Source organism: Theropithecus gelada, chromosome 1, assembly GCF_003255815.1.
Source record: "Theropithecus gelada isolate Dixy chromosome 1, Tgel_1.0, whole genome shotgun sequence".
Classification (NCBI taxonomy): Eukaryota; Metazoa; Chordata; class Mammalia; order Primates; family Cercopithecidae; genus Theropithecus; species Theropithecus gelada.
The window spans coordinates 84,923,235-84,946,572 of record NC_037668.1 but is presented as its reverse complement, the minus strand read 5'-3'; the positions used below and the strand labels follow the sequence as shown (position 1 = coordinate 84,946,572).

The 23,338-nt window shown below is 42.6% G+C and overlaps 1 protein-coding gene across 4 annotated transcripts in view; it reads left to right on the top strand.

Moving 5' to 3' along the window:
• DAB1 (DAB1, reelin adaptor protein) overlaps positions 1 to 23,338 on the top strand; it is a 427,600-nt gene that overhangs the window by 396,990 nt on the left and 7,272 nt on the right. For all 4 annotated transcript variants that reach the window (XM_025390490.1, XM_025390506.1, XM_025390498.1 and 1 more), the window contains 4 exons: positions 1,391 to 1,499; positions 9,603 to 10,151; positions 13,777 to 13,904; positions 14,254 to 14,364. In XM_025390490.1, coding sequence (XP_025246275.1) covers positions 1,391 to 1,499; positions 9,603 to 10,151; positions 13,777 to 13,904; positions 14,254 to 14,349 — 882 coding nt within the window. In that variant the 3' untranslated portion in view covers positions 14,350 to 14,364. The remainder of the gene's footprint in view (positions 1 to 1,390; positions 1,500 to 9,602; positions 10,152 to 13,776; positions 13,905 to 14,253; positions 14,365 to 23,338) is intronic.

The following is a 23,338-nucleotide window of genomic DNA, read 5'->3' as shown; positions in this document are numbered from 1 at the left end:
GCCTCACAGAGAAAAGGCTGTAACCTCACCACCGAGGACAGATGGCACAAGACACTGCTGCCCACTGCTGCCGCCTGGGAATCTAGGCACAGCTGCCCTGCTGCCAACACCTGATGTCCAAGGCAGCCTTGAGGGCGGGGACCACAGCCTCTGTCCCCAAAGAAGCTGGATGGCTCTAGCAATTCTCATTCTCCCCTTTATCCTGGGCTAAAAGCTTCTTTCTGGGAACTTGGAGTTGCAGAACTGCAGGGCTATGCAGCTAGAAAGGGCTGAAGAGATCTTCTAACCTTATCCCCTTCATTTTACAGATGAGCAAACTGAGTCCCAGAAAGGACATGTGACTCACCCAAGGTCACAAAGGGGGAACAAAAGAACGGCACTGACTGTTTTTAAAAGTGCTTAACACAGCAGCTCATGGCTGTGTTTCTGGCCCTGAACCCAGGCGCAGTCCAAATGGGTATTTAATAATCCTCAGAACAATGCCATTCGTCCCACAAGCTGCTAGTCTAAAAATGGCCTTGTCTAATTGCCATGATTTCAGATTAATTGCTTGCCCCAGCCTATTCCAAGGGGGAAAAAAAAAAAGGATATTACAGCATCAAACAGATTTATACTCTGTAGGCAAAAGCCTGCTATAAATGGGTGTGGACATATACAAAATTATGAGTACTGATGTTTTCATTTCTGTATCCCCCATCTTGCCCACCAGTCCATGCAGCAGACCTTTTTTGAATTCCAGCATGGACTAGGCCCTGTAGAATTTTCAGTGGTGCAAGCATTGTTTCTTGTTGTCTTCTTGAAAATATTTACTTCTTTTTGCAAATGAAGATTGAGAGAAAATCTGGAGTTGGGGGGGTGCACCAGGATACAAGGGTCGGTGCTCCACTTGCTAAGTTCTATTTGTTGATTTAGTCAACAACTGCTCATTGGCCGTGTATTAAGTTGCAGCCCCTGAGCTGGGCACACAGTAGGTCTTGAGTGGGTGTATTTCAATTTGAACTGGCCATCTCTAAAGAGTGAATGCCAAATATTATGGAAAATTTGATACCTGAAAACACCCCCCAGAGAGTAGGGGCTCAAACTAAATCATTAGGATACTGGCCGTTATTTGCCAAGCACCTACTATATGCCTATGCATGGCGCTAAAAATTTAAGTGATGTAAAATAATTTAAACACATAATCTCACTTAATCCTCACAGTAGCTCTGGAGGTATCATTTCCCATTTTGTAGATAAAGTGTATGTAACCAGCACATGGGCTGCACACCACATAAGTGGCTTGAACTGTGGATCCCTTCCCCTGCCCCTTAATTCCTGCATCTGCTACCTCCCAGCCTTGGTGACTGCTAAGCCAGGTCTCATGTGTCCTCTGCCTCTCTCTGTCTGGCAGACTCCTGCAACTCCAGGTGATGCCTTTATCCCATCTTCATCTCAGACCCTTCCAGCGAGTGCAGATGTGTTTGGTTCTGTACCTTTCAGCACTGCTGCTGTACCCTCAGGTAAGCCCTCTTCCACCAGCTTCCCTTCCTTTGGCCTTCACCCATTGAGAGAGAAAGAGTTTACAGAGCCAGACGCCAAATGATGACAAAACACTGCTATTCTCTCCTGTGACTCTTCAGGTGACACTGAGAAGCTGTTTAGAAAGGGAGATGATGTTGGGGTCCAGAGCTCTGGGATGTTACTGGCCTTGAATTCACTGATGTCTTTCACCCAGAGAGTTCAAGATTCTATGTTACTCAGGTGTGCAGCTTTTCGGAGCATGGCATACGCACAGCTGTGCAATTAGCCCAGGTCCATTTCCACTCTTCCACCTCAGCCAGGAGAGACAGCAATAAGCAGGGGAGGACATGAAGTCAGCTTTCTAGAGACTTCTTGAGACCTGATGGATAGAAGGGATCTGCCTTGCTTGGTGCTGACTCAAGGAAGGGGAAGGTCCCCAGACAAAGTGGGGAGCACCCTATGGGATGAGAGCAAACTGCTGTGAGTTGTGAGAATAATGAGACACCTGGTGAGTTAGAAAGTATGTGTTCTGTTTTTCAAATAGTCTTTAAATGTATTTACTACTTTTACAACAAGTTAAAAAATATATATAGATATAGTAGCAGTATTGCAGGTGAGTTACAAATGGATGGAGCCCAGCAATCTTACCTTATTTCCATGGCATGAGGCATTCCATGTGGCCAGGCCACTGTATTTGCAAATAGCCAAAGGTAGTTTAGTTCTGTTTTTCACATACATGGGAGCCTTAAAGGGTTTTGTGGTTTTCTTTAACTACGTATTTGAAATCTGTGGCTTTATCTTTCTTGCCTTTATTCTTATAAATGGCAAATAGAGTTGTTTGAATATTTTAGAATACCAATCTTCTTGCATTTTTTTCCATAATTACTTTTAATTACATACTGTTAGAAGCAAATTCTTGCCACCAAATATAAACTGTGCTTTTATTCAAAGTAAATTAAAAATGCATACTCTGTTCTAAAATAGTTATGGTTATTACTCATGAGCTAAGGGATCATTATGAACTTTTAGAAGCAATAGAGGTTGGTAACCCTTGGATCTAACTTACAGTTTAGACTGCAGGTTGCCTAGAAATGTATTCGATTGTGAAGTTTCCCAGTCTAATCTTGAAAAAGGGATAGTAATGAAGACTAGTTTTCCTTACCTAAAATAGATATTAAAATATCCATGGGACTAGTATAATAGCACATGCCATTTTAAATAAGGGTAAGAGTTTTCCACCACCCTTCTATGCTTGACTTTTGTGTTCAGAGTGCCCATGCTTTGTCCTCATTGTTTTGTCTGTAAAGACTGTGCTGGGAAAAATGATGGCCCCAAACTTACCAATTTGCAGGCATGTTCATTTCAAAAATACTCACCAGGTGCCCTCTATGTGCCAGGTCCCATGTAGGTGCTTGGGATGTGCGAGTCAACACAACAGACAGAGAGTCTACCTTTTACTGGGAAGATAGGAAATAACAAAAAAAAAATAATTTTCAATAATATATTTAAAAATGAGAAGTGATAGGGACAAAAGAAAATGCAGACCAGAGCATAGGGGCTTTTGAGTGCAGGCAGAGGGCAGGTAAAAGTGGAGCCCCTGTGGTCACAAGGCGCTTTTGCCTAGGTGAAGTGTGACAGGACTAGCAGGGGCAGAAAAGTCTCAAGTAGACATCAGAGTTCAGGGTTCTCCAGGCAGAGGAATGACTTGGTCCCCCAAGTCTCCATTCCCTTCTCTATAAATGAGAAGATGGGCCTAGATGTAATTTTATATCTCTTCCAGCCCTAACATTTGATTAAAAACACCCTGAGGACCTGCCTGGGTGTATTAGTCCATTCTCACGCTGCTGATAAAGACATACCTGACACTGGGTAGTTTACAAAGGAAGGAGTTTTAATGGACTCACCATTCCACATGGCTGGGGAGGCCTCACAATCATGGTGGAAGACAAGGGAGGAGCAAAGGAATGTCTTACATGGTGGCAGACAAGAGGGATTGTGTTCAGGGGAACTCCCCTTTATCAAACCATCAGATCTCATGAGACTTATTCACTACCATGAGAACAGTGTGGGGAAAACCACCCCCCATGATTCATTTATCTCCACCTAGGGGAGACGCATGGGGATTATTACAATTCAAGGTGAGATTTGGGTAGGGACACAGCCAAACCATATCACCGGGTCAGTCACAGCACTGCTCTGGGCCCTCTCCCAAACCTGTACCAGATTACGGACTTGGAAGACCTGGGTTTTAGTCTTGCTGCTTAACCAGCCACATTGGAAGCTGTGGACAAGCCACTTCCACATATCCAGATTTCCTTTCTTTAGCTGTTAAAATTTTGATAGATTACCTCCAAGATTTCAACTTTTAGAACACGAGTCTAAAATTAATTTCAATTTGCATGTTTTTGCTTTCTGACTCTAGTTAATATAACAAAACTGGCTTCAGTTGGTATTAAACTATGTGCCCGATTTCTCCCTTAACTGGACATAAAAATTTCTGCAGCTGTTGAATCCCAATCTCCTTGTCACTAGTTGTCCAGCCAGTGATAAGGAGATAGAGAAGTGAACTGGAGTATGTGATACAATGGATAGACTGGCTCCTGGGGGCTTTTGAATCTGATGGGCCAGGTTTGAATCCTGATTCAACCATTTATTTCTAAGCTTTAGACTCCTGGGCAAATTACTTCACCTACCAGAGTCAGAGTTTCTTCATCTTTATAACTGAATGTAAAATAATACTTACTTAGCAACAATATCATGAGAATTAAATGAATCACTACATTAACTGCAGCTGCAGAAGCTGTATCACTACACACTGAAAACTGCTGGCACATCATCGATATTTAGTGTAGAATATACTGTATCATTATGATTATTCTGATTTCTACAGTAGATGAATATATGTCCTGTTCTACCTATATTTTTTCCTTTTCCTGGAAATTAGTGCCCGTAATAAAGTTTAGGTCTTTAACCTCTTGACTGCTCATAGCAGACAGCAGGAGAATGGGTGGCCTGGAGAATGTACTATGTATGAATACAGGCTCTGCCGCTAGCCAACTGCATCATACTCAGATAAATATCTTCTGAACCTCAGGAAACTTACCCATTTTAACGTGGATGATCATAATTCTACCTCATAGAGTTTTTCTAAGGATTGCATGAGTAAATGCAGGTTGTAAAATATGTACAGCAGTTCCTGGCAGTGCTTCCATCAGTAAGCACTCAACAGATGTTTGCTACATGGTTCTTCGGGAGCCTTGGATCTGCTATTCATACAGTGTGTAGCTGCATCAAATCTTCCCCGCATGGAGTTGCAATTTCTCCTCTACAAATTAAAGAGATAGCAATCACACTCACCCCAGAGGCTTGTGGAAAGGATCAACTTCACAAAAATGTCAGCTCCACAGGGTGAGAATGTTTTTGGTTTTTTTTGATGACTGTTTTGTTCTTTGTTTTGTCTCCACATACTAAAGCAGTGATTGGCACCTAGTAGAGGTAGTTTTGAATGAATGACTCCATCAAGTGAGATACTGTGGATAAGAGATATCATACAAGTTCTGCATAAATGTTGGAGGAGTTCCTTCATTTTTAGTGCTTTTCTTATATTTCAGTCTGCCTTTTTTTTTCTTTTTTCAAATAATGGGGGTATCCCCAGGTGTCAGCATCTGGCTATAAATCACAATTTTCAACACTTTTTAAAAACCTAACTGTAAGGCAGCAAGGCAGGTGTTCCCTTTCACTCCACAGCAAGATTTATGATTGCTCTGAACTTCATGGCATAAACAGATGCTCCTTGGCACCTCCTCCCTCCACTACTGGACATTAATAGTAAACAGTTAACAAGCTGTTAAGTGGCTGCAGTGGCAACCCCCACGTGGCTCCCTGTGTCTAGTGCCACCACTGTCCTGCTGCTGGTGTGTCCCTTCGCTCATGCACAAGATCATGTGGCCAGACAGCCTTAACTCACAGTCCAAGGAGAGCCGGGCTGCAGGGACCCCCTAGGAAAAGTGAGTGGGACCTGCAAGCTCCTAAGCATGATACCCAATTACCCTGTGCTACCTTTTTTTCTTTTGAATATTGTACTTTGGTCTGGAGCAGATGGCATGAAGCCAGAGAGACATGCTAATAGCTCTCTCCAGAAAAGTGTGCACAGCCCATCTGTTAGCTCCTTGTGGGAAAAAGAAACAAAAGATGGGAGGGGAAAAAACCTGCCACCAACAGTAGAATCATCAGAGATCACAGCATTTATGCATTGTGGGTTTAATCAGACACCGGGAAAAATGCAGTGAACGTATTGACTAGGACTTGTTCATCTTTATGTAGGGCCTTTCTCCCGTCCCAAACCATGCTAGGCAGAGTGGAGAGGGAGAGAGAATAAAGAGTTCCTGCCAACAGGTGGTTTCTAGTCTCATCAGGGAAGATAGAATAACCAGGCAATTACAATGCAGTGTGACAAATGTCATGATACAGGTGAGCACAGAGGACTGTGCAAGCCCAGAGAAGGACCAGTGGAGCTGACAGGAGCAAAAAGCCATCCAGCAGAGGTGATAGTGAGCCGAGTCTCCAAGAGCAAATCAGGGTAAGACATGCACAGAAGCAGCGGGATGGCTTTCCAGGCAGATGGGCCAGCAGAGACAAGAGACAGCACGTTGGGTTTTGTTTGCAACTGCTGAAGGGCAAGGTGCAGTGAGGATATGAATTGAAGATAGTGATGAAGAGGTGGAAGGGGCTGACCTCCAAGGACGCATAGCCAAGCTAAGACATGTGAGCCTTATACTAAAGACAGTGAAGTACCATATATGCATTTTAAAACAGTCGTTCCTGGCAACGAGGAGGGTGGAATAAAAGCAAAGCCAAAAATAGGCTTGATGTCAAGAGAGTGAAAACATCCCCTCATTCACCAAAATGGGCAGCAGGTCTTGGGTGATTGAATCCGTGGGTACTTCTCCACCTGCAGACCCTGCACCCCCTTCTTACTACAAATATTTACAATACCTCCTTTCATACCTTGAAATGAATTTCATAGATAAGGTATTCTAGCTACACAATTTTTCAAAATGAATATAATTCTCTAATATAAGGCAGAAAGGAAAGAGAATTTGTAAGAAAAATGTATGTATTTAAATAAGGAAATACTCAGACATGAGCACACTAGAAGGCATAACAGTCAGATGTATACACCTATAAGTAGAATCACTATCGAAAGCCACAGCTATAAGTCCAGACTGACACAGAAGTGTCATGTGGCTATACCACCATGAGAAGCGTTTCTGTCAGGGATGTCAGGGACTGCCATTTTCCAAAATAGTCAACACCTTTTGACAGTGTTCCAAACCAAAAATACAGTCTTCCCTCCCATGCACAGTTGTTGAATTCCTGGAAAATTAAATGCATTAAAATCAAGTGCAAAGATAACTTTGAATTCCCGTGTAATTCAAAGTCGATTCTGGGTGCAAGTGATCATAAACAGGATGTGGAATAATGCTTTGTCATACGCATTGGTCTCATACATAATGAGATGTCTACTGTCAATGCTTGGGTCTCCTAAATGCCAGTAGTGTAACCCCCTCCACTTGTGACAACCAAAACACGTCCCACCAATTTTCTAGCCACCCCTAGGGGGCAGTAGTACTCCCACTGAGAACCACTGGGCCATATCAAAGTAAATCGGAAAACAAGACAGAGTTGCAGGATTCTTCATCTGTTGGTAGATTTAAGTCACTACATTATCATGCCATGGGTGAGGCAAGCTAAGCAAGCTTCACGTTTGAAGTTTCAGCTCCAGGGCCTCTTCATCCCTCTTGCTTCAGTGCAGTTGGACAAAGTAGTCTTATAAGATATTCTCCATTTTTTTTGTTGACATCCTTGTCTCATTCCGCAGAAGTATTTAACACTGCGAGATTAATCAGCAAGAAGCACAGGTGTCCTGTTGGTGCCTTTCTGGAGCCTCCTGTTAGGGAAGCATGGCATGAGAGGAAACGGGCACCTTGCAAGGAAAATCACCAGGCCTTGAATGTTGGCTCTAGCCTGTATCAGTCAGTTGAAGGCAGGTATATCTGTGACTGGAGTATGGAGTGAGACACCCTGCGTTCCATCTCTCTGGGCTCACAAGAGTCAGTGAGATGACTCATAATGTCATCAATGCCATAACGCCCACCCATTGTCCCTTTGGAAGTTGCTAGGATACTCTGCATCCGTTCCTCTTTTTTTTCCTGGTCTCATTACACTGCATCGGTATCTTCCTACTGACAGCCATGGAAAGGCTTGTTTTGAGAGGCCCAGGCAAAGCTGGCTTCTCTATTCTCTGCTCTGCCCAGCCTGGGAACTTGTCTCTCAGGCTCAACTGCACATAGAGGTGGCCATTGTGCCCCCTGAGAAGAGTGGGGACCTCTGGAAGCACATGTGAATTTCCTGCAGGCCTGCAGTATCCAAATACAATCAAATAGTAGGCAAGGTCTATTAACTGCAAAGATCGGAAATTGGTCTTGGCCATCTGGGTGAGGCAGTGTGTGGCACAAAGGAAGGAACCCTGGCTTTGGGGGAACAGACAACCTCAGTTTGATCCTGCTCCTACCTCATGCAACCTGTATGACCCTGAGCAAGTTGCTTTTCCTTGAGCACCAATTTCTTCATCCCTAAAATAGAGATAATAATACCTACCCTGCTGGAATTCCGTGAAGACGCAAAACACATACTAGTGTATCTGGCATGTTGTAGGCATTTAATAAGTGGAGCTTGTTGCTGTTACTGCTATGTTACTATTATTATTGTAACAAGTGTCACTTGTGCTCCTGTTAAAATGTATATGTCTTACCTAAAAAGAATAATACAGTGAACAATTATCATGGTAATACACATGAGTACAGGCTATGGAGTTTTGCAGTGTGTAACTTATACTGATGTATGAGGTGCCCCTGAGTGGACAATAACCTTCTTTTTTTTTTTTTTTTTTTTTTGAGACAAGTGTCTCACTCTGTTACCCAAGCTGGAGTGCAGTGGTATAATCACAGCTCAGTGCTGCTTCAAACTTTTGGGCTCAAGTGATCCTCCCGCCTCAGCCTCCTGAGTGCTGAGACAATGGGACTCTGAGCATGTGCCACCATTCCTCACTACTTTTTAAAAATTTTTGGTAGAGATGAGGCCTTGCTGTGTTACTAAGTCTGATCTCAAACTCTGAGCCTCAAGCAATCCTCCCACCTGGACCTCCCAAAGTGTTAGGATTATAAGCATAAGCCACCACATCTGGCCCTATTTTTTTAATTCTCTAAAATTGGAATAATAATAATACAGAAATCATGCATAATACCTCTAGCTGCCATTTATTACATGTCTTTTGTATATCAAGCAATGTAATAAGTAACTCTCTAGCCTCTATCTAATCCAAACCATACTAGTAACTAACATTTACTGAATGTTGATTGTGTGTCCGGTACAATACTCCACATTTTAAATATGTACTCTCAATTAATCTTCAAATCAACCTAGCAAGGTAGAAGGTGTTTATACCCATTTTACAAATAAGGTCATAGAGCCTTAGAGAGATTTAAGAACTACTCCCCAAATTACACAGTTAAGAGGTGGCTGTTTGAATTTTAACCTAGGTCTCCAAAACTCCAACATTCAGATTCTTACTCACTTTGCACACTGCCTCAGGCCTGCGAAGGACGGTATTATAACCTGGTTTTACAGCAAAGAGTCAGACTCTTAAAGAGCTTACGCAATTGAGAGGGTCCTAAGTGCAGCAGGAAGAGGAGGCAAGGAGAAAACCCAGGACGGCCTGCCTTCCATCCTTCTGCCCTGTCCCTGAGACACACAGCTTCTGAGGCTATGAGACTTTAGAAACTTCTAACAACTACAGAAATGTGATTATTAGCATTCTAGTTTTTGCTTACAGATCATCTCCTCAGAGAGGCTTTCCCTGACCACTTCTCTAGGATATAGGCTCCATGACAGCAAGGACTTTTGTCTTGTTCATCTTGGCATCCCCAGTCCCTGGCACACAGTCTGGCACTTAGTTGGTGCTTGATACATTTCTGTCAATTACCTGAGTCCATGCATCCTTCTTTCCCAGGACACCTGACTCTTCTTTTTCATTCTCCCAGGTTACGTTGCAATGGGCGCTGTCCTCCCGTCCTTCTGGGGCCAGCAGCCCCTCGTCCAACAGCAGATGGTCATGGGTGCCCAGCCACCAGTCGCTCAGGTGATGCCGGGGGCTCAGCCCATCGCATGGGGCCAGCCGGGTCTCTTCCCTGCCACTCAGCAGCCCTGGCCAACTGTGGCCGGGCAGTTTCCGCCAGCCGCCTTCATGCCCACACAAACTGTTATGCCTTTGCCAGCTGCCATGTTCCAAGGTCCCCTCACCCCCCTTGCCACCGTCCCAGGCACGAGTGACTCCACCAGGTCAAGTCCACAGACCGACAAGCCCAGGCAGAAAATGGGGAAAGAAACGTTTAAGGATTTTCAGATGGCCCAGCCTCCACCCGTGCCCTCCCGCAAACCCGACCAGCCCTCCCTCACCTGTACCTCAGAGGCCTTCTCCAGTTACTTCAACAAAGTCGGGGTGGCACAGGATACAGACGACTGTGATGACTTTGACATCTCCCAGTTGAATTTGACCCCTGTGACTTCTACCACACCATCGACCAACTCACGTGAGTGCCCCTCACTTAAGACATAAAACCCAATGAGAGCCACAACTTATGTCCGGAGGTAGGGTTTCAGGGATCAGATAACTCATCTCGCTTGCATTAATCAGGCTTCTTTGTTTATATTACTATTACTACTATTGCTACTATTACTACTACTATTACTACTAAGAGCTACAAATTTAGGTACCATACAAACCTTCTTCATATGTTCCATGTGTATTTTTAGACTTATAATAATGCTTAATGACAAATTTTGTTAGACCTGTTTGATGGATAATGAAAGTGAGGCTCAAGGTTGAAGACAATAGACAAAGTGGTATTGAACTGAATGTAAGCCTAGTATTTTTCCACCGTATTACTCTGCCTCTTAAGATTTTGTTAGTTTACTCATGCATTCGTTCATTTATTTATGTATAGCCAGCTTATGACACATAGATTTTGGTGTGGTTTCTTGAAATAAAAGTGAATGCAAACTTTAAAAATTTGGGGAACAAGTTTTAAACATTAGAATATAAAATAAGGATCAAGAGAAAACTTAGGGCAGAGATACAGCAGCCGTAAGGTCTTAAATAGCTTTTATAGCTGAAGCCTCATTTTGGCTTAAAGCTTCTGGTAGTTAAAGAGAACAAAAAGATGGTGCTGCAGAAAGTACTGGACTGGAAACCTGGAGATCAGATTTATTACTGACCAGTTTTGTACCTTTGGGCAAGGCACCTTATTTCTATGAGCCTCGGTTTCCTCATCTGTATGAGGGATGGGTTATTAAAAGGATTCAATGGTATATATACTCAAACATTATAGACCTCCCAGAATTTGAAGTATCTTTTATCCTCAGTATTAACACATGTTAAGTGGTTTTGTGCAGTGCTGGACCCCAGTTCTAGTGTTGACTCCTCTACCACAAGCTGTGTCTTTGGGCAAGCGTGTGACTTCTCTGAGACTCAGTTTTATCATTGGTAAAATAAATGAATTGACTTGGATGAGCAGTGTGCATCCTTCTAGTTCCAGCTTTCAGTGAGTCTCCTCCAGCCCACATTTTTTCTGCAAACATCTGGAAAACAGTGACTGTGCAGCCAAATCAGAATCCAGATACACTTGAGCATGTGTACGCTTGTTTGACATAATTCAGGGAAGGTGTTCTGGTGACTCAGCCTGTGCCTTGACACCTGATAAGAGGAAAGAAAAGGTTAATGCTACAGTGAGTTTGGTGGTTTCATTACTGTCACAGGTGATATGGATCACTGCATGGCCAGTACTGTGAACTGTCAAAAAAAACCCACAATGTTAATACAATTAGATTGTGTCATTTCAGCCAGGTTCAGAATGCTATTCTGAAAATGAATGCCCTCGGTGTGTATAAACAACCCACTTGCACTCAGGCCATATGATCTACATAGTGGCGGCATCTCTATTTACACAGACTCACAGGGTTTCAATGAGGAATAATGAATAAAAAACGAAATGTTAAAGAAATGACAGCCATGCATAAATAAGCAAGCATCTTTTTAAAAACAGACATCTCTCTTTCAATGGACTTATGTGCCAGCTACAAATGAAAGAGGAGAGTTTAAGTTCTTTGAGGGCAGGAACTGTCTCCATTACTCCTATACTTCTCAAAATGCTAGCTTAGTGCCTGGCACATGAGAGGCATTTGGGAAAGGTTATAGAGAATGAAATAAACTAAATGGAGATCACTTAGCTACTGTTGTGTTTTAGAGCATTGTTGGCAACCTTGGCACTATTGATATGTTGGACCAGATAATTCTTTGTTTCAGAGGCTGTCCCATTATAGGATGTTTAGCAGCCCTGGCCTCTAATCACTCTATGAGAGAAACATATATCCCCTTCCTCTAGTGTCGAGAAAAATGACTCCAAGCATTGCCAGATGTACCCTAGGGATGAAATTGCCCCAGACTGAGAACCACTGCTTTAGAGTATTAGAAGCATCCTATGAAGCCTTCTAAAAATTAAGACACCTATGTAAATAAACTCCTGTTTATGCTTTCCATTTATTTCATTAGGTAAGTCTGAGCAGTATACCTGCCAGAACTGGCAACTCAGCGTGTGTTCTCAACCTTTCGTAAGCAAAAATCCACTTCAAATACAATTCAGGATCTAATTAAACTAATATTTATTAAACATCTACTACCCTTCAGGGTGTTTGCATATAGCTTTAAACCCACTTTCAATATAGTTTGTTCCATAGTCATCTCCTGAAACAACACAGATTTCATTGCAAATTTTTTTTTCAAAAACTTACTGTTTTATTTTGAATGAAATTGGAAAAACCAGTCATTATCTCCTCTGACCCATCAGTATCCCCTTAAGAATGTTTTGGGTAGAGGATTGGTTGGATCAAAAGGGAACCTCCAATAAAAACAGAAAAGCACAGTTGGACTGGATACTGTCAGACAGAGCTCTGTTAAATGCCAGTGCTGCTATTTGATAGCTGTGTTAACCCTCAGCAAGTCAAGTCACCTCACCTCTCTGAGCTGCAATTTCTCCATCTGGGAAACAAAAAAGTTACAGTAACAGCTTGCAGGTATTTGTATTAGGGTGTATAATGGATGGGAAGTGCCTAGCACAGTGTCCAACTCATTGGCACATTATAAATAATAAATGAGGAAATAGCATCATTTTTCTAACTATACAGTCATCAGAGTAAAAAGTATGCACTAAGTTTTACAATCATCATTCACTGTCTGATTCTAAGTTCTATGACATTATGAAAATTCAGCTACTAAATCAAGGCGTGCCACCCACTCACTTGGGTCTTAGCCAGTGACTGGTATTTTCAGTGACAAATTAGAAATTATTAAAAGAGTGGTATCAAATGACGTATTTGTTCTACACCTCTGAAACAAATGAGAGGAGATGTGGGTGGGTCAGTCCAGAAAATGCATATCCTTTGTCCTTAGAGAATCAAGTACCAGCTGTTAAGTTGCCATCAGCTACATCCATTTTCCCAGATCACTGAGACACTTACTGTTTATTCAACGTGTGTTTATTGAATACCTACTATGTGCCAGGATTCAGAATCTGGTTCTACCAGTTGCCACGAGCAGATTAGCAACCTTCACTTTCCTTACCTGTCAAATTAGGATAACCTCTACCTCAAAGAGGTTTTATGAGGATTAGAGATATTGTCTGTAAAATTTCTAACAGTGTTTGACACATGAAAGGCCCTCAGTAAGTGCCCTCTGATGAAACACAGAAAGAAGAAAGCAAACCATAGCCCAGTAGATCTCAGCTTGATTGTGCATCAGAATAACCTTTAGCAGGTTGTTCAAACACAGAGTCTCTGATTCAGTGGATTTGGGGTAGGGTCAGAGAATTTCATTTCTAACAAATCCCCAGATGCTACTGCTGCTGCTCGTCCAAGGACCATCCTTTGAGAACCACTGCCTTACCTATCAGTGTGGACGAGCTCCTTCCTGAAGTCAGACGTGTGAGAGGAAAGATCAATACGTACAGAGAAATAATTCAAATATTCAGCTGATTCCACCAGAAATAGGAAGAGGAATCCTAAGATTTGACTTGAATATAAGCAGATTCCTAAGGTTTCTTTGGGATAAATTGATTGCAGCCAGGCACTTAAGATGTCTCTTTTTCTGTGGTGTCTGTGTAGCTCCAACCCCAGCTCCTAGACAGAGCTCTCCATCCAAATCATCTGCATCCCATGCCAGTGATCCTACCACAGATGACATCTTTGAAGAGGGCTTTGAAAGCCCCAGCAAAAGCGAAGAGCAAGAAGCTGTAAGTGACCAGTTTGTTATTTGTGTTTTTCCTTAAAATTAAGACCTCTGTAACTGAAATGGATAATGCATGAGGAAGCCTACATAGAAAAGAATGCTGGCTCAATCTCATAAGTTCTCAAGGGGTTGCTAAAGGGGCTTTCTTTTGTGTTCAAATGAGTCAGCTGGAAAAGACTGCCTTTTTATTAAATTGTTACTACAAGTCCACATTTGTGGTGTAGCATCCTCTAAATGCCACTGCACCCTCCTTTACAATAACTGATTGTGCTGCATGAAAGTATATCCAGTTGTCTTATATTTTCAATGGTTGAAAAAAGAAAAAAAAAAAGTATTATCTTCTTGTGTTCTAGCCTGATGGATCACAGGCCTCATCCAACAGTGATCCATTTGGTGAGCCCAGTGGGGAGCCCAGTGGTGATAATATAAGTCCACAGGCCGGTAGCTAGATAGCGCAGGTCTGGGTAGGTATCTGTCCTTTTTATCTCCTTTACCCTTAAGCTATCTGCTTTCCCTTTTGGTTGTTCTTCACTTCTGAAGCCACATCCTCAATGTTTGCACCATGTCTCCTTGCCTGAGCTGTATTGCTGATGTTTGCACCATCGCTTCTTCCCTGAACTGTATTCCTGATGTTTGCACTATTTCTCCTTGCCTGAGCTATATTACCAGTGTCTGCACCATGTCCCTTTGCCTGGTGTCTACGTTCTACTTTGCCTTTTCTCATGGATGCATGACCTTTGACATACTCTGGGAAGTAGGGGTAGGGGTGAGAAGTGGGAACTGATCATATTATTTTATTAATAATATGTTCTGCGTAGGTGGTGGTGATAGAGTGAGGCATGGTCCATGCTACTTAGCATGGATTTAGTTTCTGAAAGCATCAACATTTTGAGATGGACACATTCTGCCCACCCTGATAATTTCTCAGTGAGCCATGGTCCAGATGCTTTAATCTTTTAAGCAAAATGTCACTGCATTTGCCTACACTCTGCAGATCTAAAGAGGTCACCAAACACACAGAGAAGCCAGACTAAGAAGCAAAAACAAGCAGTGCTTGAAATAAGATTGATCAAGATGTAAGATCAGAGGCAGCCCTTTTTGTCTAGCCAGAAAGGACCCTGTACCCTGCACCCTTTCTGATGTGAAATTCAAAGCCCAGAGATGTGTACTACTCACTTCTGAGGCTGAGCTGTTTGCACCTGTGCTGCAGCACGTGGATTGCCACCAAATCACTTCAGATTCCATCAGCAGCTACTTTGAAAGAGATGTACTTACATTTACTAGAAGTGGTTTTTGGCACTTGAATTTCAATACATCTGATTTGATCGAAAGAAAGAGGAGCTGATGAAGCAAACCTTCTTAGGAGACAGAAGTACACCTTGTTACCCAGACATGATTTCTAAGGTCACTTCTTGACAAATGTGTTCAATTTTCAGATACTTTCTTAGTTTTCTATAAACACACAGGACTGCAAGGCCATTCCCAAAGGGCTCCTTTTTTAAGTTCTGAACAGCATGATCAAAACCATTAAAATGGTAAACAGTTCTCACCACTCATAAATGGATTCTGAGGCTACTTCAGAATTAGTCTTAGTCCACACGTAAGTTAGACAGTTACTGAAAGCTAATATGGTATTCTGAAAGTGTATTTTGTTAATAGATATTATGATTAAAGAACCTAACACACTATATAGTTTGCCACATTTTGTATCAGTGCAATAGCATATAATTATATGTCATGCCATGCAAAACCACCTAAGATTCACTTAGAAGTTCACTCTTGCAAAGCTACTTTGGGAGTTGGTATATTGAAATCAAAGTCAATGTTTCAGGAAAAAGTTGGGGACTATAGGCAGACTCCTTGGGATGATTCCCTACGAGGTTTTTTACCCCCCTGCCTAAGTTGTATTTCACATGCTCAACCTTGCCTTGAAAAATTCGGTGAATGAACTAGAGGTGACAAGAGCCATTCATCAGGATAACAGCAAACATCATCCTAAAATTGAAGTTCTTCTAGAAAACAAAGATGACTTACACCATTTGCAGATCAATGTATCAAACCCTCATCTTTATGAACCTGTTCAGCTTGAGACAATCCTACAGGCCAAACTGTTTCATGGGGCTTTGGTCTGTTCCACATTTAATGCTCTGTCCAGCACCTCAAGCCACAGCTGAGCTGTAAGTGGACATAGCAGTAGTGTGGGAAGAACTCAGGATTTGGACTTGAGTTTAAATCCTAACTCAGCTACTTAATAGTGGGAAATCTTGGGCAAGAACCAAAATTTATTTTGAGTCTTGGTTTCTTCATCTGCTAGAAGGGGCTTATATTCTCCATAATGGTAACTGAGATAGTTTATGTTGAGTATCTAGCATGGAGACAGACACCGAGTACTTAGCTTAAAATAAAAATCTAGGTTCTAGAACAACATTGTTTGAGTTCAGCGTCTGGCTCCACCACTTCCTGGCTATGTGACACTGCTGAGATTTGATAATCATTCTCTATTTTATTTTCTTCATTTGAAAAATAAGGATAAAAATAGTGTCCACCTCATAGGGTTATTGTGTGAACTAAATAAAGTGATGTATGTGAAGCTTTTAGCACTGTGTATAGCACACAGAAAGCACCTGATAGATGCTAGCTGCCATCATCATCACTATCACCATCATCATTATCATCATCACATATATCCAGTTAATGCAGGCTCCCCACTCTCTTGGATTTTATACATTTAGCCTTTATGTATAAGGCCATTGGTTGAGAGGTTTTGCTTTGTACTTTATCTTCAGATAATTAATTTTCAATATATGTCACAACAGCTTTGGAAGGGAAAAAAAAAAAAGCCTGCTGCTTAGCTCTCTGGCTTGTCCCATCCCGTAATCCAGAATGGCCCTGGGTTGGGCCTCACACAGCTCACTGCCAAAAAATGAGCTGTCTTAGAATCACATGCAAGTCAAAATAAGTACCTCCCAGCTCCAGAGGAGGACTGGACTGTAATCTTCAGTGAAGTAATTTTCTCCCTTTGAAAGCTTAGCCTGACCACTTCACAGTTATTGAGATTCAAGTGCCAACGGGCAGATGCCAGCTTTGCAGACATAGCCACTATGACACACATGGGGGACGTCTGGGAGAACCATTCTGGGTCCCTCCATCGACAGCAGCACAAGCTACATTTGATCTTTCCATCTCCATCCCATTCTCCCATCCACCCAGCTGAAAATTTACAGATTGCAATTTCTTAGTGCCTTTCCAAACATTTGGAGAAGAGAGACCATGCAGGGTTAGTTATGTCCATGGCTTTATTTTTTTCCTCTCTGCTTTCATATGGTTGGAAAGCAAGAGTCCTATCCCTCTTATCACCCTTGCAACCATTATCACCAGCTGTTTTTTATTAGAAATACCCACACAGTTCTGAGTAAGTAGGGATGACATCTGTTGATAAGCTAACGCCATATCACACCATAGTAAGAGGAAACAGACGGACTCAATCCCCGCAGGTGGAAGCTTCAGGGCCAATCTCAAACAGCAGTTCTGTTTTAGCAATAAAGGAAAATATCTTCAATTACTTCACTTTTTTCCCCTACCCTCCCATCTGGGAGAATCACGTGTCTTTGAAAGACTGGGTCAACAAGGGCAAAAAGAACCAAAATAATATTATAATGGCTGGTATGGGAATGGCAGGTAATTTATACTTCACTGATGTGTTGCTGGAGCAATTTTAAGGGCAAAATGTTAGCTTTTGAGGAGATGAAAGAAAAATGAAAACATTTATTTGGTTAAATGGCTAAGTAAATAAACTGCCTATCAGACTTTCCCAGCTGTCAAGTCAGAGTAGCATCTGTAACAATGGGGAATTGTTTGGTCTGCCTCCCGTAGTAACAATAGATATTGCCATAAATAATAAGTTGCTGTCATTTTTTAATACTTATCTTTGTAGTGGGAATGCAAGACATATAACATATTACCTGATGGATTTCTAGTGTTCAAGGGAAAGGAAAGCTGAACCTCAGATGCTTTGGGAAGAAGAATCTTAGAGAGAGAGAGCGAGAGAGGAAGAGAGAGAGAGAAAAAAAAAGGAGGAAGGGAGGGAAGGGAAGAAAAGGAAAGAAAAGAAGAAACAAAACACAGAGTCAGGGGCCTTGGGTCTGATTTTTACTTCCAAAGCAGGTGACCTTAGGTAAGCATATATCCTTTCATATGGATAAACACAGATAATTGCAATAGCTCTCTCCCTAAGCGGTCCAAGAATCAAATAATATCATGAAAATGAAAGTGTTTTATAAGCTTTGAAAGTAAAGTACATGTATTTGGGATTATTATTACCATTTTCTTTTTAAATACAACCAAACAACAGACCCTTAAAATAAAGAACCACAGGCCGGGTGCGGTGGCTCAAGCCTGTAATCCCAGCACTTTGGGAGGCCGAGATAGGTGGATCACGAGGTCAGGAGATCGAGACCATCCTGGCTAACACAGGGAAACCCCGTCTCTACCAAAAAATACAAAAAAACTAGCCAGGCGAGGTGGCGGGTGCCTATCGTCCCAGCTACTCGGGAGGCTGAGGCAGGAGAATGGCGTAAACCCGGGAGGCGGAGCTTGCAGTGAGCTGAGATCCGGCCACTGCACTCCAGCCTGGGCGACAGAGCGAGACTCCGTCTCAAAAAAATAAATAAATAAATAAATAAAAATAAAGAACCACAAAACAACGGAAAATGACCTATTTTATGAACACAGGACTCAATGACAAGTCCAACCTACGTTTTTGGAGGGCACAGTGTCCCACTTCCTCGGACCTTTATGAACATAGAGACTTCCTGTTGAGGTCCTGTAGCTGGAGAGTGATGGCACTGGGTCAGGCAGAAGATGACCAGGGTCTGGCTAAGGGCAGTGTCAGCCAAGACCTCAGGCATAGTGCCAAGAGATATTTACAAGCTGAAATCAACAGGAGGTTAAGACCGAAGGGACATGGGAGATGAGGAAGAGGATATAAGGTAGGATGACACCCAGGTTCTTGGCATAGGGAGCTACATGGTGCCAGTCACTGTGCTAAGGAACACAAAGCAGCATGTTTGAGCAGAAAGAAGGCAGGTTTACTTTGGGACCAACTGAACTCAAGGTGCCCATGAGACTTCCAAGTAGAAATGCCAGTAGGCTGCTGGATACAACCTCTGGAGGTCAAAAGAGAAATCAAGGCTAGACATGGAGATTTCCATATAGGTTTCGGCCATTGGAGTAGTGAGTGCAAGTAGAATACACTGATCATCTAACCAGAAGTTGCCAAACTCTCTGTAAATATGTGTGCCTTGTGGGCCATATGGTCTCTATTATAGCTACTCTACCATTGTAGCAGGAAAGCAGCAAAAGACGATGCATAAATGAATGGATGTAGCTATGTCCTAATAAGACTTTATTTACAAACATAGGCAGCTGCCAGAATTGGCTAACAGAATTAGATCAGGCTCACTGTTTCTAGAACCACTGCAGAGGGTAATCATGATGCCTTTCACTTACTACTAATAATAAAAAATATTTTAAAATTACTAGTATCACCTAATTTAATCCTCACAGGAACACTCAGGTATTTTTATTATTCCCATTTCACAAATATTACAGGCAAGATAGAGAGTTTAACAACTTGCTAAAATCCAGAGAGTCACATGTAGTAGCACCAGGATTTGAATCTAGACCCAGATTAAATAATTCAAACGCACTCAAACAGAATCAGGACACCTGGGTTTTAATAGCATCACATCAATTTAGATGTATGATGTGAGGCAGATGGCTTCATTTCTGATCTTTGGTTTCCTTTTCTGTAAAACATTCCCCACAGGTCCTTACAGCTCTGACAGTCTAAGACCATCTAACTTGCCCAAAGTTACCCAGCTAGCATGGAACCAATCCCCAAATAAGATGTTCCAGCAGCATCTCTCCCTCAGGCTGTCTCTATTCCTATCTAACAAAGGAGAAGACAGAATCCCTAAAATATGCTGACTTCATTAGGATCCCCAGAGACTAACAGCCCTAGATGCAACCCACTCCCAGTGACCATGAACTTACTCAGAAAAGGCCTTCCTGCTTATGGTAGATAATTGGTGTCAGCAACTTCAGCGTCCTCATCTGTTTTATAACAAGGCCAAAAAAGATGATGTACATGCGTAAAACAGATCATTGATACCCATCATTGTTGTTATTATTGACGGGGAAATAGAATGTTCTTCAGAACATGCACAGTTGCCTCGAAACTCAGGTGGTGCGTCTCTGTATTCACCAAGCAGGTTTCAGCACCCAAGACCCCAGGAACTAGGGCATTCGGCACTGACAATCCCTAAGGGATTATCATCAAATCCATTCGTGTTTTGAAGACTTTTCTACCCTAACAGCTAGACTTTCAGACTCAAAGTGGTCAGAAAGATTTGTTTTTCCTTTTGTTTGAATATAAAGCAAAAGAAGACTGCCAGCATTTAAGATACTTCATGTTAAACGAGCTGACTTGTAACTTCTCACAGTCCCATAAGGTAGATGTTATTCACTCCTCTTTACAGATGAAGGAACTGGGGTCCAGATAGGTGAGATGCTCGCCTAAGTTCATATAGGAAGTTAGGAGGATTTCTGGGGTCATAGATGTTATTCACTCCACTTTACAGATGAAGGAACTGAGGGCCAGTCAGGTGAGATGCTCGCCTAAGTTCATATAGGAAGTTAGGAAGATTTCTGGGGTCTTTCTGGCTCCCCAAACCCATGCATTCTTCTTGACCCTACACATGGCTTCAGACAGAACTTTGAGTTATTTTAGCCTTTTTCCACTCTGACTACCAATATCTTTTTCATTTGTCAAGCCAAGGAATGTAAAACTCCCACTGAGCTAGTCCTAAGTGTTAGGGCTAAAAGACCATGAGGCTGAATTTGCTGCCTGGGCAGGGTAATGCTGAGGGACTCAAGCTTTGGCTCACCTTCCAGCTTTAGTCTGATCCCCAGCTTGGCTTGGCGCTTTTCTTATCCTAGGCCCCCGGATGGGGCCTAAGTGGGCTCACTCAGCAAGCAGATTGCATGGCACACCGTCGACCTCACATCGGAGACCACCCTTGTCAGCATGCAATGTCTTCGCTCCACTAGTGAGATATCTTGCTTTTGACATACTTTTGTCAAAGGTAGTCAATCTTTCCAAAAACAAATACAAGAAATATTAAATGGGCAGAAAGTAATCAGCACAATTTAGGTAGCTTCCAAGAGCATCTTGTTATAATGTGACCTAGGAAACCATTTGCCCTTATACTTCATGCCAAAGAGCTGGGGCTGGGAGAAGAAAGCAAGGAAACCAGCACAGAAATGGGAGTCCGAACCCTGGGCTGCTCCCTGGCTCTCTACTGTCTCCTGTATGGCTTTGGGAAAGTACCCTTTGTGTCTGGGGCTTCAGTTTCTTCATGCAGAAAAGGAGCTGTGGGCGTGAGGGCCCTTCCAGCTTCAACCTTCTGTGAGAGGGAACACATGCTAGTGGAGAGGATAGTAGGCTTACAAAGACTTGAGTATGTTTACATGAAACTCCAGAAAAAACAAACCTAGTCTATAGCGATCAAAAGCAGATCAGAGCTGGCACTGAGATAGGGAGTTGACTGAGAAGGCATAAGAGAAGTCTTTAGGGTGAAGAAATGCTCTAGAGCTCACATGGGTGTATTTGTCAAATTCATTAAACTGTACATTTAAAATGGGTACATTTCATTGCACGAAAATTACACCTCACTGAAATTGATTTAAAAATAAGACTAGGTAAAATCGTGGAGATGGAAAGTAGATTAGACTAGGGCTGGGGATTTGGGGAATGAATGGGGAGTTATTGCTTAATGGGTACAGAGTTTCTGTTTGGGATGATGAGTTTTGGAAATGATGCTGATGGTTGCACAACGTTGTGAATGTAATTAATGCTGCCAAATTGTACACTTAAACGTGGTTAAAATGGCAAAGGTTATGTTTATGTTTCACCACAAATCAAAATCTAAAAAAGACAAAAAAAAAGCAGTATGTCCCAGCTCTGCTGTGTGCTGGCTGAGTAACTGCACAAGTCACCCAACTGCGGGGAGCCTAGGGTTCTTTGCTGTAAAATGAAGACAAGAGGCTGGGCGCGGTGGCTCACGCCTGTAATCCCAGTACTTTGGGAGGCCGAGATGGGTGGATCATGAGGTCAGGAGATCAAGACCATCCTGGCTAACACGGTGAAAGCTCGTCTCTACTAAAAATACAAAAATTAGCCGGTAGTCCCAGCTACACGGGAGGCTGAGGCAGGAGAATGGCATGAACCCAGGAGGCGGAGCTTGCAGTGAGTGGAGATCGCGCCACTGCACTCCAGCCTGGGCGACAGAGTGAGACTCCGTCTCAAAAAAAAAAAAAAAATGAAGACAGGAGCACTAAAGGCACGGTCCTGGTGTGTAGCTCAAGTAAGATCATGTGACATTGGAAAGACCATATATAGACTGTAAAAGTTTCTGTAGAGATATACCATTATTACTCCAGTCTGTGAGTCCACTTGGCTGCTGTAGTTGAGCACATAATTCATAGATAGTTAAAGGATGTATGGAGTAGTCTGCAAACGGTGGAAATTTCTGTTACCCACAGGGGCCTGCAGCCAGGTTGTTTGCATTAACTCCACATTCATTCTGCACAATTTCCCTGGGCTGATCCAGCACCATTCTTATCTTAATAACTGAGAGCTCATCTGCAATTGCACCTATGTGCTATGAAGGAGAGGCCATTTGAAACGAAACCCACAGGTGATTATTAGGCCTAAAACCATTGTCTATAAAGGGAGGATGAAGCCACACTCCCAGACATAAGGGACCTAATGTTTTTTGGAGTATCTCATATGTTTCAGACTCTGTGCTAGACAATCAACATGCGTTCCCCTTCACAGAGGGGATTTCTAGCCTCATTTTACAGGTGAGGAAACTGGCACCCAAAGACGTTAAGTGCCCTGCACAGAATCCTAGGGCTGCTAAATGCGTGATGGTAAGAAAAAGAACAGCAGCCTCTGACAGTCAGGTGCAGGCCCACCCCCACAGCAAGGTCCTGGCATTCTCCTGCTGAGCATCAACGTTTCACATACCATCAGCCTCAGACAAGGCACCTCAGTGACCGCGATAGGTCAAGACAAAATCAAGACCACCAGGTCATCAGGGCTGAACACAGGCAAAAGAATGAACATTGTCAAAACGGGAAAACTGATGAAACATTTCTCTAGCCTGGTTTCAGCCTTGCTCTGTTCTTCTTGCCTTCCAGATAAGTATTGTTAGGATAATCACAGAATTACCCTCACATTATGACAGCATCCAATTCAGAGAAAAACCCCACTTTGTTGACCATCCCCCAAATCACTCACCTTAAGACCAAATGTTATCATACATTCTTTCTAATACCCTCTTCCAGAGATGCCTCATTGCTCCTCCCTCTGTG